This window comes from Theropithecus gelada, chromosome 5 (genome assembly GCF_003255815.1).
Source record: "Theropithecus gelada isolate Dixy chromosome 5, Tgel_1.0, whole genome shotgun sequence".
NCBI classification, from domain to species: Eukaryota; Metazoa; Chordata; class Mammalia; order Primates; family Cercopithecidae; genus Theropithecus; species Theropithecus gelada.
This window is the reverse complement of record NC_037672.1, coordinates 92,149,665-92,162,449: the sequence shown is the minus strand read 5'-3', so window position 1 is coordinate 92,162,449 and position 12,785 is coordinate 92,149,665. Positions and strand designations below refer to the sequence as shown.

The window sequence follows — 12,785 nt, the reverse complement described above, 5'->3', positions numbered from 1 at the left end:
AACAGAACTGTTTCATGGGAAATGCATTTAAAGTAGAATATGTTAAAGAAAATTATTATTAATCACACAGATTCATTCAGCTAGAAATAATTGCTGCTAACATTCTGGACAGTCTCCAAATTTATATATATTTTTTTCATACTTTTAAAAAATAAGGTCATACTATAATAACTGAAATGTAATTTTATAGTCTTTCTTATAAGCATATTTATAGCTATACATTACATCATGTAGACGTAGGTACTTAAATTTCTTGTTGTTGGATGGTTATTTCCAAGTATAAATAATACTACGAAAGAATCCTTAAACATAAATATGCACATATATATCTACATAGCCCTTTTGTTACATAAAACCTGTTAGTCTAACACCTAACTAATGCTAAATTTTAAAAATTAGGTAATCAAAAATTAAGAATATACATAATTTAAAAGCTTAAGAATAATACTAAATTCATTTTTAAAACCTGCCAAATACTTTGATAAAACTGATAAAAATCAGTTCCCCTTTCCTTATAACATTTTACAACTGTTCGAGAAAATCAGATATGTAGCATATTGCATGAGCTAACAACAGCATTAAACAGCCAACTTCTTAGTTTGGGTTATCCCCAAAGCAGTATCTGAGATAAGAACTTGGATGCAGGAATAAGGAGACTAGACGGGAAAAAGAAATGCCAATGAATGGCATATTGTTGAGCTGATTACCACTAAGGGCCACAGAAGCTCAATCCTACAGGGGACCATCTGCAGAACCATGTAAAACACGCCTTGGACTGCCCAGCCCCAACCGCTAATGATAAGGAGGTTGGGGCATTCACCTACCAAGTCCCTGTGGTGCAATGTTGCTGCAAGGGGCTTTAACTCTCCAGTGCTTCTGCACTATAGCCATGTACTAGCTAAGTCAATTTCCAAGAAGAAAATTCAGAGGTGGAAAAAACGCACACACACAGCAAGTGTTTAAAGTGGGTTTGTATCTGCATGCAGAGATTATGCATTCCCTGTAGCTGAAATCAGAGTAAACCAACTAGATGTGACTCTAGGCACAAAAGGAATCTATATCTGATATACTCTTCTATCCAACCAGAGCATGTTAAATTTCTGATTCACTCTACATGACCAAACTATTTCATCTGATTTGATTTGCTTTCTCTAGGCAATGCTGCTATAATAGTAGTGAATTAATCTAAGGTCTAAATGTTGAGTCTTTCATATTCAGTAATCACTTCTTAATTGCTTCATTAATGCCCTTTTAAATTTACATATAGATATTTTTATCACTAGGCCATAGCTCCTCCAAGGACATGAGTTTTGTCCAAATCTCTCTCCCCACTGACCCTCACCACTTCCCAAAATGCCTTTAACACAGGATACGCTAACTAATTAAGCCATAAGTGTTACTGCCAAGTTCTACTTTCTTGAAGATAGGGACCGTATCTTTTTCCAAACCCAATAAAAGTAGTAAAATATAGTACATTTTAACATTTCACTTTTGTGGGAATCTATAAAGTACAGATGCTAAAAATGTTCTATCAAATCAACATTTGCATTAAAACTGAAGACAACTAAGTTATTTCAATAGTGCTAAGAATACTGGATACTCATTTAGTGGTAATTTTTTAAAAATTATATATTTTAAAATGAAGATCAATTCATATACAAAATTTTCAAATGAAGTATTTTTAAACAAAAGTAAACAAAAGAATAAATCATTAAATATTATAAGTGCAAACTAAGATATTTTGGGGAGATACATTAATATAAATAAGGAGAAAGAAAAACTTACTGCTTGGTTTCTCTTCACCGAAGCAATACAAATTAAGCATGTCATAGCCCCTGCTTGAAAAGCTTCATTTACATATTGTTTTGTTCGCTCTAATTCATGTGTATCTCCATCTGGAAATTTAAAGATTGAAAATCTCACCCTAAACAACATCTGAAAATAACACAAACTCACTAATAGCACATTACGTAAGAACTGTCTAGCACTATCAATTGCTCAAAATATAGCTGTAAAACAAGAAGTTTTTTTAAAAAAGTAACCAATGAGCTGTCAAGAGGTAACAAAGTCTGTGTATTAAATCTTGTATACATGGTTCAAAATCAGCACCTCAGCTCTCTCTCTCAGTTATACTTACTTTTTTGGCTGTTACAATTCTCAACAAATTTGGTGGAGGCAGAGCCATAAGCAAGAGCTGGAAGATGTAAAGTCTTAAGGAAAAGCAAAGTGTGAAAGAAACCCTAAACTAATTAGTAGAGTCACTTAGCATAAATATAAGCATAGATGTGAGTGAGTGGGGGTGTGTGTGTGTGTGTGTGAATTTAGTAGGTGTATTCTTAATAAAAACTTGTTGATGAAAAGACCCTGAGGTTTTTACAGTACGATAACCACATCTCATGAAATATGTTCACTATTTCTGCTTAAGAAGGCAGAATAAGCTTTTTAGAAAAAACAGTACCAGACGTTATTTTCTTTGAGTAATTACTGAGTGCTTATTTGCTAGACACTGTACTATTAGTACTTCAATAGGATTAAATGAGCTATTATCTTCATTTTACAAATGAGAAAACTGAGGCACAAAAGAATTAACTTCAGTTTGCCTACAAAGTGAACCCTCTTAACCTCTACGCTACACTGCAGTGAGCAGTTACTGCAGGAAGATCCAACAAATAACAAGTAACAGCAAAATGAAAAATAGAACAAGTCACCTAAAGCACAAATGACAATAAAAGGGCAATAATCTGAGTCACTTTAGTATGAGAAAAATAAGCCTGCATGGCTTTAGAACAATAAAGATATGTTCAATAGAGGTTGACTGAGTCTTCAAAAAAAAGTAGATTAAAACATAAACTAACATAAGTACAGAACTTATCATGGTAATAACATGGTTCAAGCCAAAATTTAAGTTGCCAAAAAGAAAAATGACATAAATAGGACATGTGGCTAATTATTTACTTTCTAAAATCATCTGAGCAAACACAGCACTTACAAAAGCTTGGCCTACCATAAAATAAATGTGATTTAGGACATTAAACAAAATAAACACAAACATACTCTCAAAACTATAAATTATTATAAAATTATTAAAGACAATTGCTTTATTTTAAACAAACATTGTAGTATTTTAAAAAATCCTTAAGAGCAGAATAATAATATGGGGTGTCTATTTTGCTTTTCAACTAAGCTGGCATTAACAGATACAAAACATTTTCAATTTCATCTAATTTAACAGCTAACTCAAAAAACAGTATTTAAGAAGAAGACAGAACAGACTTTTACAAAATAAAAACTAACCTTATATTTTAAAAATTTATGTAAGATTTCTTTGAAACATTTAAAGTTTGGCTGCATCAATAAAATGTACTGCCCAGCACTTCACAGTGGATGGCATGGCATTTGAAGTCATGCATTTTAAAAAGATCACTCTGGCAACTAAAGAAAAATGAGTATGTGGAGGCCAAGACTGAAAGCAGGAAGTACCCGTTAAGAGGTAGTTACAGCAGATAAAGCAAAAAATGAGCTTGAGCAAGTTACCTAATGTGTCTCAGTTTTCTCATCTGTAAAATTAGTAGTAACAGTTATCTACCTCACAATTATTATATGGATTTAATCCACATTAAGCAGCTTATGTAAAGGCTTAAACTAGGCAGTAACAGTACACAGGCAGAGTAAGGGTAGATTTAAGAAATTTAGGAAGTAAAACTTAGGAGGACTTGGTGACAATGAGATTGTATCAGTTTTAAAAGCTGATGTTCATGTCAAGATTCAGAAGGAAGAGTGCTGTGTCTGCTGAGCTGTCTGACATGGGCAGAGGGAGAATTGCAGTAAACAACATGCATACGCCATCTCTGCTCCCAGATGTCTGGCTTGGGAGGGTGACTGAGAAAACTGTAGTGCTATTAAGATAAAGAACACAAAAGAATAAAAAAGTTCTCTTTCAACAGCAGTTTGATGTGTCCATGCATCAGCAAGATAGAGATACTCATCAGGAAGTTGGCCATGCAAGTCTGAAATTTGAGAGAAGAATCACAAAAATGCAAAGGCTGTGCTCAAATAAAAATGAACTCCTTTGGTAAAGTCCTGGTCTTCAATTCAATAATGTTAAGGTGGGAACCATCCCATTACTCTGGCATGTATGTTCTTAAATCAAGTGATCAGATTTTCTTACATTGGTAGAGGCAAAGGAATGGGAATCAAATACTAATGGATTTTATACAAAACACAGCATAAAAAAATTACCATAACACTGTAAGACTAAAAGCAGATTAAAAAGTAATAAAACTTACAAATGACAAATGTTTTCCACATGCTAGACTGAAAGACATTATTGCATTTCCTGTTGTAAAATAAAATCTGACTCTATCTAGAATGGTTCAAGCGAAGTCCTCTCAAAGCAGAACACTTCTTAAGATTATTTTCTATAAAGTCCTTTAGAAACAAGAAACCCTCTAACCTTAGAATTACTTTTTATCAATTTTTACCTTGCCAAACTAGACTTCTCAGCCAAACTTCCTAATCTTAATTCTTTAGCAGTTATGGTAAATTCCTTAGAAACCTACTCGACGATGTGCAACTATCTTCATGATCCTATCAGTATACTCAGGCAACTACCTAATCACCAAGGTTATGGGTTGGGAAGGAAAGGGTGAAATACATAAATCCTTCTGTCTGAAGACTTGAATAACTCTCAGCCAGGCACAGTGGCTCACGCCTGCCACTTTGGGAAGCTGAGGTGGGAGAATTCCCTGTAGCCAGGAATTCAAGACCAGTCCTGGCAACACAGGAAAACCCTGTCTCTACAAAAAAATTCTAAAAAAATTAGCCAGGCATGGTGGTGTGCGCTTGCAGTACCAGCTACTTGGGAGGCTAAAGCAGGAGGGTCACTTGAGCTCGGTAGTTCAAGATTGTAGGGAGCTATGATCACACCACTGCACTCCAGCCTGGGCAATAGAAGAAGACTGTCTCTAAAAAAAAAAAAAGACTAACTCTCATGCTCTTTATTTGCCTTTATGCTAACTCATCCTCAAACTCTGTTATGCTTCTGATTCTGTTGTACCAACAGTCCTGAATCCTGGCATCACTGGCCTTATACTTCTCATGAAAGCACAATATAATAACTAAGGAACACATTAGTATAGAGTAGAAGAGAGCTTAGGATGTGGGGCCTTATGATCAAGGGAAGACATGACTGAAAAAAGAAACAAATTTTTTAAAAGAAAGCAGCAGCTATGATAGAAAATCTCTAATAATCAAGCCACAAAATACATTAAACATTCCAGCAAACAGATACACAGCACAGACTACACAACAGGCACTACCATAAGCACTACGGTACTTACACATAGTGATTCATTTCATCCTAACAACTCTAAGGTACTTAGTGTCACTATACCCATTTTACAAAAGAAGAAACCGAGCCCCTAAGATGCTAAGCAATATGTCAAACATCCTACAGCCAAGTAGCAAAGCCAAGAATCAAACCATGGCAATCTGGCTCAAATGTCAATGTTCTTAACTGCTGTACAACGCTGCTTTTCCCCCATAAACAGGTACAAAAGTAACCATCTAATCTCCTCAGAATTTTCCTGCTTTTACAGAGAAGGTACAATCATCCCAGTAATGGCTCTAAAGCTAAGTAAACTAGGTTTAAACCCAGCTCTCCCAATTACTAATTGTGTAACTCTAGGAAAGTCACCTCTTCTCTGTAGAATTGTTTCCCAAAATATTTCTAAGGTTTTTCCTGGTTTTAACAGTATACTAAAGTAAGAAAAAGAACCAAGCAAGGGTATAAATATATATTACTAATAAAAGGTAAATAAACAATATGACATTTCTATAACTATATTAATAAATGTTGACATTACATGCAAAATACTACTTCTTTTTTTTTTTTAATTGAGACAGTCTTGCTCTGTCTCCCAGGCTGGAGTGCAGTGGCACGATCTTGGCTCACTGCAACCTTCACCTCCCAGGTTCAAGCAATTCTCCTGCCTCAGCCTCCTGAGTAGCTGGGATTACAGGCGTGCACCACCACGCCCAGCTAATTTTTTTGTATTTTTAGTAGAGACGGGGTTTCACCATGTTGGCCAGGCTGGTCTCAAACTCCTGACCTCGAGTGATCCCCCCGCCTTGGCTTCCCAAAGTGCTGGGGTTATAGGCATGAGCCACTGTGCCTGCCCTACATGCAAGAATATTTCCAATAATAATTTTAAAGTATAAAAGGCAGAAAGTTTGACAATATTTACATTTAAAATAATCTATTTTTACACTTAATACTACAGTGGTACACAGCAACATCACTTTGGCCCGTTCTCACATAAACATATGTGGCTTTAAGAGCAACCAGATATAAACCACAGATAACACGAATGTACATGTCAAACCTGAGGGAATTTAGGTTTTTCTTTTTTTTTAAGGTATGGCTAGGTGCAGCACATGCCTGTAGTCTCAGCTACTCAGGAAGCTGAGGCAGGAGGATCACTTGAGCCCAGGAGTTCGAGGCTGCAGTGAACTATGATTGTACCACTGCAGTCCAGCCCAGGCAACAGGATAAGACCCCAACTCTAAAAATAAATACATCAGATGTTGTAAATAAGATATAAAATAAGGAAATAAAGAATTAAAAAGACTTCAAAACACATTTAACATGATGAAAAAAATGAATAGATTGAGGGGGTACACAAAGTCCTCTAGTTAAATTAAATCATCAAAACCAGAAAAAAACTTGCCCCAGTTTGCTGCTCCAGAGCTTCAGCAGCCCCATCCAAGCTTTCTACTGAAATGCCAATTAAATACATACAAAGGCCTCCCAAGGCTATAAAAGAGCCACTGCCATTCTATTTGCTTTATACAAAAATTAGTATTACACAATATATAACTCAAATACCAAAGTGTACAAAAATTCAACTCTAGAACACACAGTGCTCGTCTTAAGACATAACATCTATTCCATATAGAACAAAGGCATTACCAAAAAAATGTCAGGAATACAGTTTCATTGACGTCAAAGGTCAAAATTTAGATGATCAGTACCTGTCTGAGTAGTGTATGTTATAAACGTATTTGCAACTATTTTTCCTTGTTTTCCTTCAAAATCTTCATCTCCTTCTTCTTCAGATGAAGAGCTAAAGTGTTCTTCAACAAGTTTTCTGGCTGCAGCTTGGTTAGCTTTCTTGATTTCTTCAAATTTTTTCTGAGATATCAGCTCTGTTTAAAAGAAAAAAGTTTCATTTCTGCAAAACAATCTCTCAAAAAGAAAAGCATAATGTGCTATCATTTTACAACATGCATTTCAAAGTCACCTTTGGAGCATTCTATCTTCCTGTAATCCATGAGAAAAGTATTTTGAAATTCCTTGACACACAAATAAAGAGGATACCACAACAAAAACTTTCACTTTTGTAAATATCCTGCTAAAATGCAGCAAATTTTTATGAAAACGGTGATTAACAAATCAAGAAAAACATACGAAAATACAATAGAATTATCAAAATACTGGTGATCAACTTCAAAATAAGGACTAACAAAAATTAAGATGTTTTAAAGTACATTGTGCACAATAATTTTTAAGAAGTGAGGAAACATGTCCACAGTGAGCACATAAAGAATCAGGGAAGGTAGGTACTTCAAACTACCACCTTCTGAACAACAGGGAGGATAGGACAGGACAGGACAGTCCAGCCCAGTCCAGCCCAGTCCCACGAAAGAGTTTGTATCAGCAGTACTCACTATACACCTACTATATTTATAATCGGCTTCTTAGGTCAAGAACTTTTTGCCTTTAGTATTGACTTTTTGTGATCACAAAAAAATAAACATTTTACATTAATCCACACAAAATACTAACATGGAAAACATGTTTCTTCCAACTTCATTCCAAAAAGAATGTTAATTTTGGATTTGTTCTTCCACTATTTAGCACTATCTGTACTTCTCATTTTGTTACTTGATTAATCATGCAAAACAAAATCAGATTACTTCACTGCACATACTCCCAAAGAAACTTCAAACTTCTTGAGAGCAAGGACCACGGGGATTTGCTTCAAGCACTAAGTGTTAATAAGCTCTTATGGACAGCAAACACAGTTTAAGAAGGGAGCCATAAACCTGCAGAATTGATCTGAGTTCATGAATTCCCATCTTGAGAGGATTTTAAATTTACTGATTGACTATTTTAAAATTCACATTGTACTTGAAACTGATGAGCCACTACCAAGAGAAGCTCTCTTATCTTAGGTGGTATATTCATACTTGATTATGTTCCCTCATGAAACATTTTCCTTTTCTTATTGCAGCCAGTTTGGTTAGGGGTTATTAACAAAACAAACTGAGTATTTCAAGTAAACCAGGACCAAAATGTATATGATGCTTCCCTAGCAATCTTTGAGTACTGGGAAAAAAGAACTGGCTATGAGATATATAACTCGAAACTTGTCATAAAAGCGATGATAAATGTCATTAATCTATGGGAAATTAGCACTTAAAAGACATAAGAAAAAAGGCTGAATTGGACAGAGATAATGAGAACATTCATAACCTGATAAATGTATTCATCTAACATCATCTCAAGGTAAAGACAAGTTGACAACGCAACCTTCTCATGTATTATTTCTTACAGCCAAATCTCAACTATCCAGGTAGAGAATGCTTGTTTTCATTCTACCCACAAGATCTAAGAAAGTTTACCAAACCTGTTCACACGTCTCCATATTGCATACCTTATCACTACCACCATTAACTGCATGCTAAGACAATACCACCTATGTTTAAAATTAGCCTAGGAGAAAAATCACTGATACTCAATTCTGCTACCCACCCAAAAAAAATGTATCCTTAAATGCATTCCAAACACAAAAATAAAATGATTTCAGGGATTATTCCCTCGGCCCCATGCACAACCGTAAGTGCTCCCTGGCTCCACGAAAACATGGTCTCGGATGAAAGGTATTGATATATCGGAGGCAACACCAGATATATCCACAGAAGGACATGGAATTTGTAAATAGGAACTACAGTCAAGGAAGGTATCAAAAGCTCAAGTGCTTACAAGGAATAGAAAAGTCAAGAAACAAAGGCAAAGGTAAAGATGACAAATGACACCTGGCTCCAGAAATGAGAGAGAATGTGAGATGGAGTGCCCAAGTCCAATCTAAATGGGATTTCTGTGACTCAGCTGAGCTGACTGTTGCCATGCACAAAGATACTAAAGCCACAAGGTTGTTAACCAGATTTTTAAAAACGACAAACAAACGCTGACAACCAATCCACATATAAAACTGTGTTAACCAAACAACACTATAGACCAAATCAGAACACCGGGCCACACGTTACAATTTATGGTCTGGAGATTCAAGCAGGCAAGAGTGGAGGGAAGGAACAAAGGTAATACCACCTAAAATTAAGATGAAAGAGGTGCGATGGAAATCTACCTAGAGTGCCAAAAAGAGCTGCCACCTGAAAGGCTGGAGAAGTGGGCCGGATAACAAACTCCCGAAGGAGGGGAAAAGCAGTGAAAGAAAGAAGGCGAGGGCGGAGGCGGTCCTGACTAGCAACTGCCTTAGGAGGCATCCAGGTGAGCCCGCGGGCGGGAGCCATTCTCACCGCTGGCTGCGGGAGTCTGCAGGGCTTGGGATCCCGCTGGGCTGTGCCTGCTCCCTGCAGCCGCCGAGGTCGCGACTCCTCCGGGACTGGCGCCAAAAGGAACGGCGCCCACCGACCCCTTCTCTCGCCCTCCTCCGGCGCCGCGGAGATGGATTCCATTTCCTGAGGGGGCGGCAGTGGCCCGTCCCCGGGCTCGGCCTCGGCCACCGGCCACCTGGCGCCAGGAAGCTTCCATCCCTGCAGAGGAGAAAAAAAAAAAAAGAGTGGAAGGAGGTGAGCGCAGCGAGGACCGAGGCGAAGGAGGAGAGAGTCGGTGCGGAAACCCCGTATGAGGGACCGAGTGAGGAAGGTTCCTGCAGGACGGGCACCGAGTTTCAGGAGGTCGCGGCCCTGCCTTTACCGGAGGGCGAGTCCCCGCCAAGCCCGGGCTTTGGAGATGGACCGAAGAGGCGAGGGAGGACTAGGCAGAGAAATAAACCGCGGAGCAAGGAGCACACAGTGCCCAAGACGGAAAGCCGGAGGAGAAGTGGAAAGCGCCTACTCAGCCTCTGGGGGAGCGTAGTAGGGGAAGAGTCACAGACTGACCCTGCGGCTTCTGCCGGGAACCAACCGCAGTGGTAGACCCCACTGAAAGCTACGTCTCCTTACCGACGGCGCTCGCCCCAACAGACTACAACTCCCAGAAGCCCTCGCCCGCGGTCCAGCGACTGCGTGGCAGCACGGGCCGCTTCCTTATCCGGAAAAGTGCGGGGGTTGGGCGTGAGGGGAACCCCAAGCGCCTGCGCTGGCCTCTGAAAACTACAACTCCCGGCGTGCTCTGGGGCTAGGGAGGGGTCGAAGGTCATAGGGGCGGACGATGGTGGAGGTGGGCGGGTCCGGAGGGTCTAGTGACTCCCCAATTTGCTTCTGCTTCTGCAGGACTGCCCTAAACCCAGCTGGGTATGAGGATTTCATGGCTCTGTCCCAATTGGCTCTCTGTCATATTTTATTATCCTTGCCTTTGGGCTTGCGGATGGCAGGAGGTGTCAATGTAAAATAATCAAAAGCGCAAAGTTTGAGGATAGCCCACCTTAGAAACACTGACTCCTAGGAAAGCAGTCAGCCTTCCGAGGTAGAGATTTAAGATTTCGTTTATGTAGGCAGAAACGGAGACGTTTTTAGGAGGATTACAACATTTTCTCATACAAGGTTAGCGAATAGTTACAACAATTTGCTTATAGACAGTATTTCTTTTTGGGAAGGGTACGTTTAACGCTTTTCATAAAGGATTTTCTTTCATCTGATCTAAGCAAACCAGGGCAACAAAGCAGAACTTAATCTATAAGGATCATTAAGAAGGCAGGAAGTTTTTGTCCTTAACTTCGTTTAATTCTCTCTACCCATTGTATAGAACAAGAAAAATAAGAAAGCAAGTTAATCTGTAATCTGAGAAACAGAAGTTGTAACCATGTGTGACTCCGATGACAGTCACATCTCTCTCCAGGCTTAGTGAGTTTTAGGTTCCAACAGCCTTTAAATTGTATTTATTTTCATAGGAAAGTCTCATTAACAGGAAAGGCACTTACATTGAAAACGCTTTGAGGTTGGCCACTGTGAAGGAGGGAAATTTGGGGGAGAGTTGCAGGAAAGTGGCTTCAGTAGTAAAAGTACCATTCTAAAATGCTAGAGCAATGTAGAAAATAAATCTAAAACCTGTTATTGTCATAGTCCTTTGTAGTGTGCAATGAGGCTTCCCTGGAACATGATAATTTTTACCTTCACAGCATCTCCCTAAAATAGATTTTGTTAAGGAAAATAGTTGAGGCCCAGGACCTAAATCTTATGATTTTGCTGAGTTTTCCTGTAAGATACAGATGCATATATACAGTCGGGTAGATTGCAAAAATTCATTCTGGGGTCTATCTGGGACTGAGAAACATGTTGATGGCTCTGTGGGATTATACAGTCCTTAAACAGTCCTTCAACTTAGTTAATTCTTCTATTTTTATCATAAATTTCTATTATAATAGATAGAATTTGTTAGATGTCAGGCACTGTTTAAAGTGTTTTACGTTATGTATTAACTAATTTCGTACTCACAGTAACCCTATTTATTATCCCCATTTTACAACTGAGAACACTGAGGCACAGAGAGATTAAGCAATTTGCCCTTGATCATACAGCTAGGAAGTAGTGAAGCCAAGATTCTATCCTAAGTAGTCTAATATTAGAAACCATGCTTTTAATGTCTTAAACATAGACATTGCAAAATTGCCTGTACATTAACCAAACTCAAAAATGAAGTCCCATGGCCAGGCATGGTGTCTCACGCCTGTAATCCTAGCACTTTGGGAGGCCGAGGCAGGTGGATCACCTTAGGTCAGGGGTTTGAGGCCAGCCTGGCCAACATGGCGAAACCCTGTCTCTATTAAAAATACAAAAATTAGCCGGGCATGGTGGTGGGTGCCTATAATCACAGCTACTAGGGAGGCTGAGGCAGGAGAATCGTTTGAACCCAGGGGGCGGAGGTTGCAACGAGCCAAGATCGTGCCATTTCACTCCAGCCTAGGTGAAAGAGCAAAACTCCATCTCAAAAAAATGAAAAGAAAAAAAGAAATAACATATCTGAGAATGATATAACTTCATTGGTTAGAAACTAAGAGGTGCACAGCAGCTCTCTTAATGCTGCACTTGTATAAGAACTGTAAGTTTAAAGCTGCATCCAGCTTTCAAAGTTTGAAAACCCTGAAGAGAGATTTTTCTTCAGTGGGGTTTTCACCTACAGGAAAGGAGCTGTTAAACTCTGAGAGAGAATATAGTAATTATCACTAGGTAATGTCCAAGAAGTATTCAGTGGCTACTAAAAAGAGAGATCCTTCTTAGAGTTATGTTATATGCCAGAGAGCTGGACTAGCATTATATCTAAATCTCCATGTCAAACTTTCTTGAGAAATTGTTTCTGTTCCCGTGAATACTTAATAGCTAATAACAGTGACTGACAGTCCTTGAGTGCTTTCTACATGCCAGCATTCTTCTAGGTCCTTTTTTCTTTTACTCATCTAATTTTCACAACAACCATGAAGTAGGTATTGTTATGGTCAAAACAATTTTTCTATTATACTTTAAGTTCTAGGGTACATGTGCACAATGTGCAAGTTTGTTACATAGGTATACATGTGCCGTGTTGGTTGGCTGCACCCATCAAC

The 12,785-nt window shown here is 38.5% G+C and overlaps 1 protein-coding gene across 3 annotated transcripts in view; it reads right to left on the bottom strand.

Annotated features, from left to right (window-relative positions):
- Positions 1–10,302, bottom strand: part of NFXL1 (nuclear transcription factor, X-box binding like 1) — a 68,307-nt gene extending 58,005 nt beyond the window's left edge. Inside the window, exons 1-4 of one of the 3 annotated variants that reach the window (XM_025386558.1) lie at positions 10,249–10,302; positions 9,601–9,837; positions 7,033–7,206; positions 1,786–1,895 (exon numbers count right to left, since the gene is read on the bottom strand). In XM_025386558.1, the coding sequence (XP_025242343.1) occupies positions 1,786–1,895; positions 7,033–7,206; positions 9,601–9,835 (519 nt within the window). In that variant the 5' untranslated portion in view covers positions 9,836–9,837; positions 10,249–10,302. Of the gene's footprint in view, positions 1–1,785; positions 1,896–7,032; positions 7,207–9,600; positions 9,838–10,000 lie in introns of all 3 variants that reach the window. The other 2 variants (XM_025386555.1, XM_025386556.1) reach the window with 2 other exon arrangements.
- Between the last annotated feature and the right edge of the window lie 2,483 nt (positions 10,303–12,785).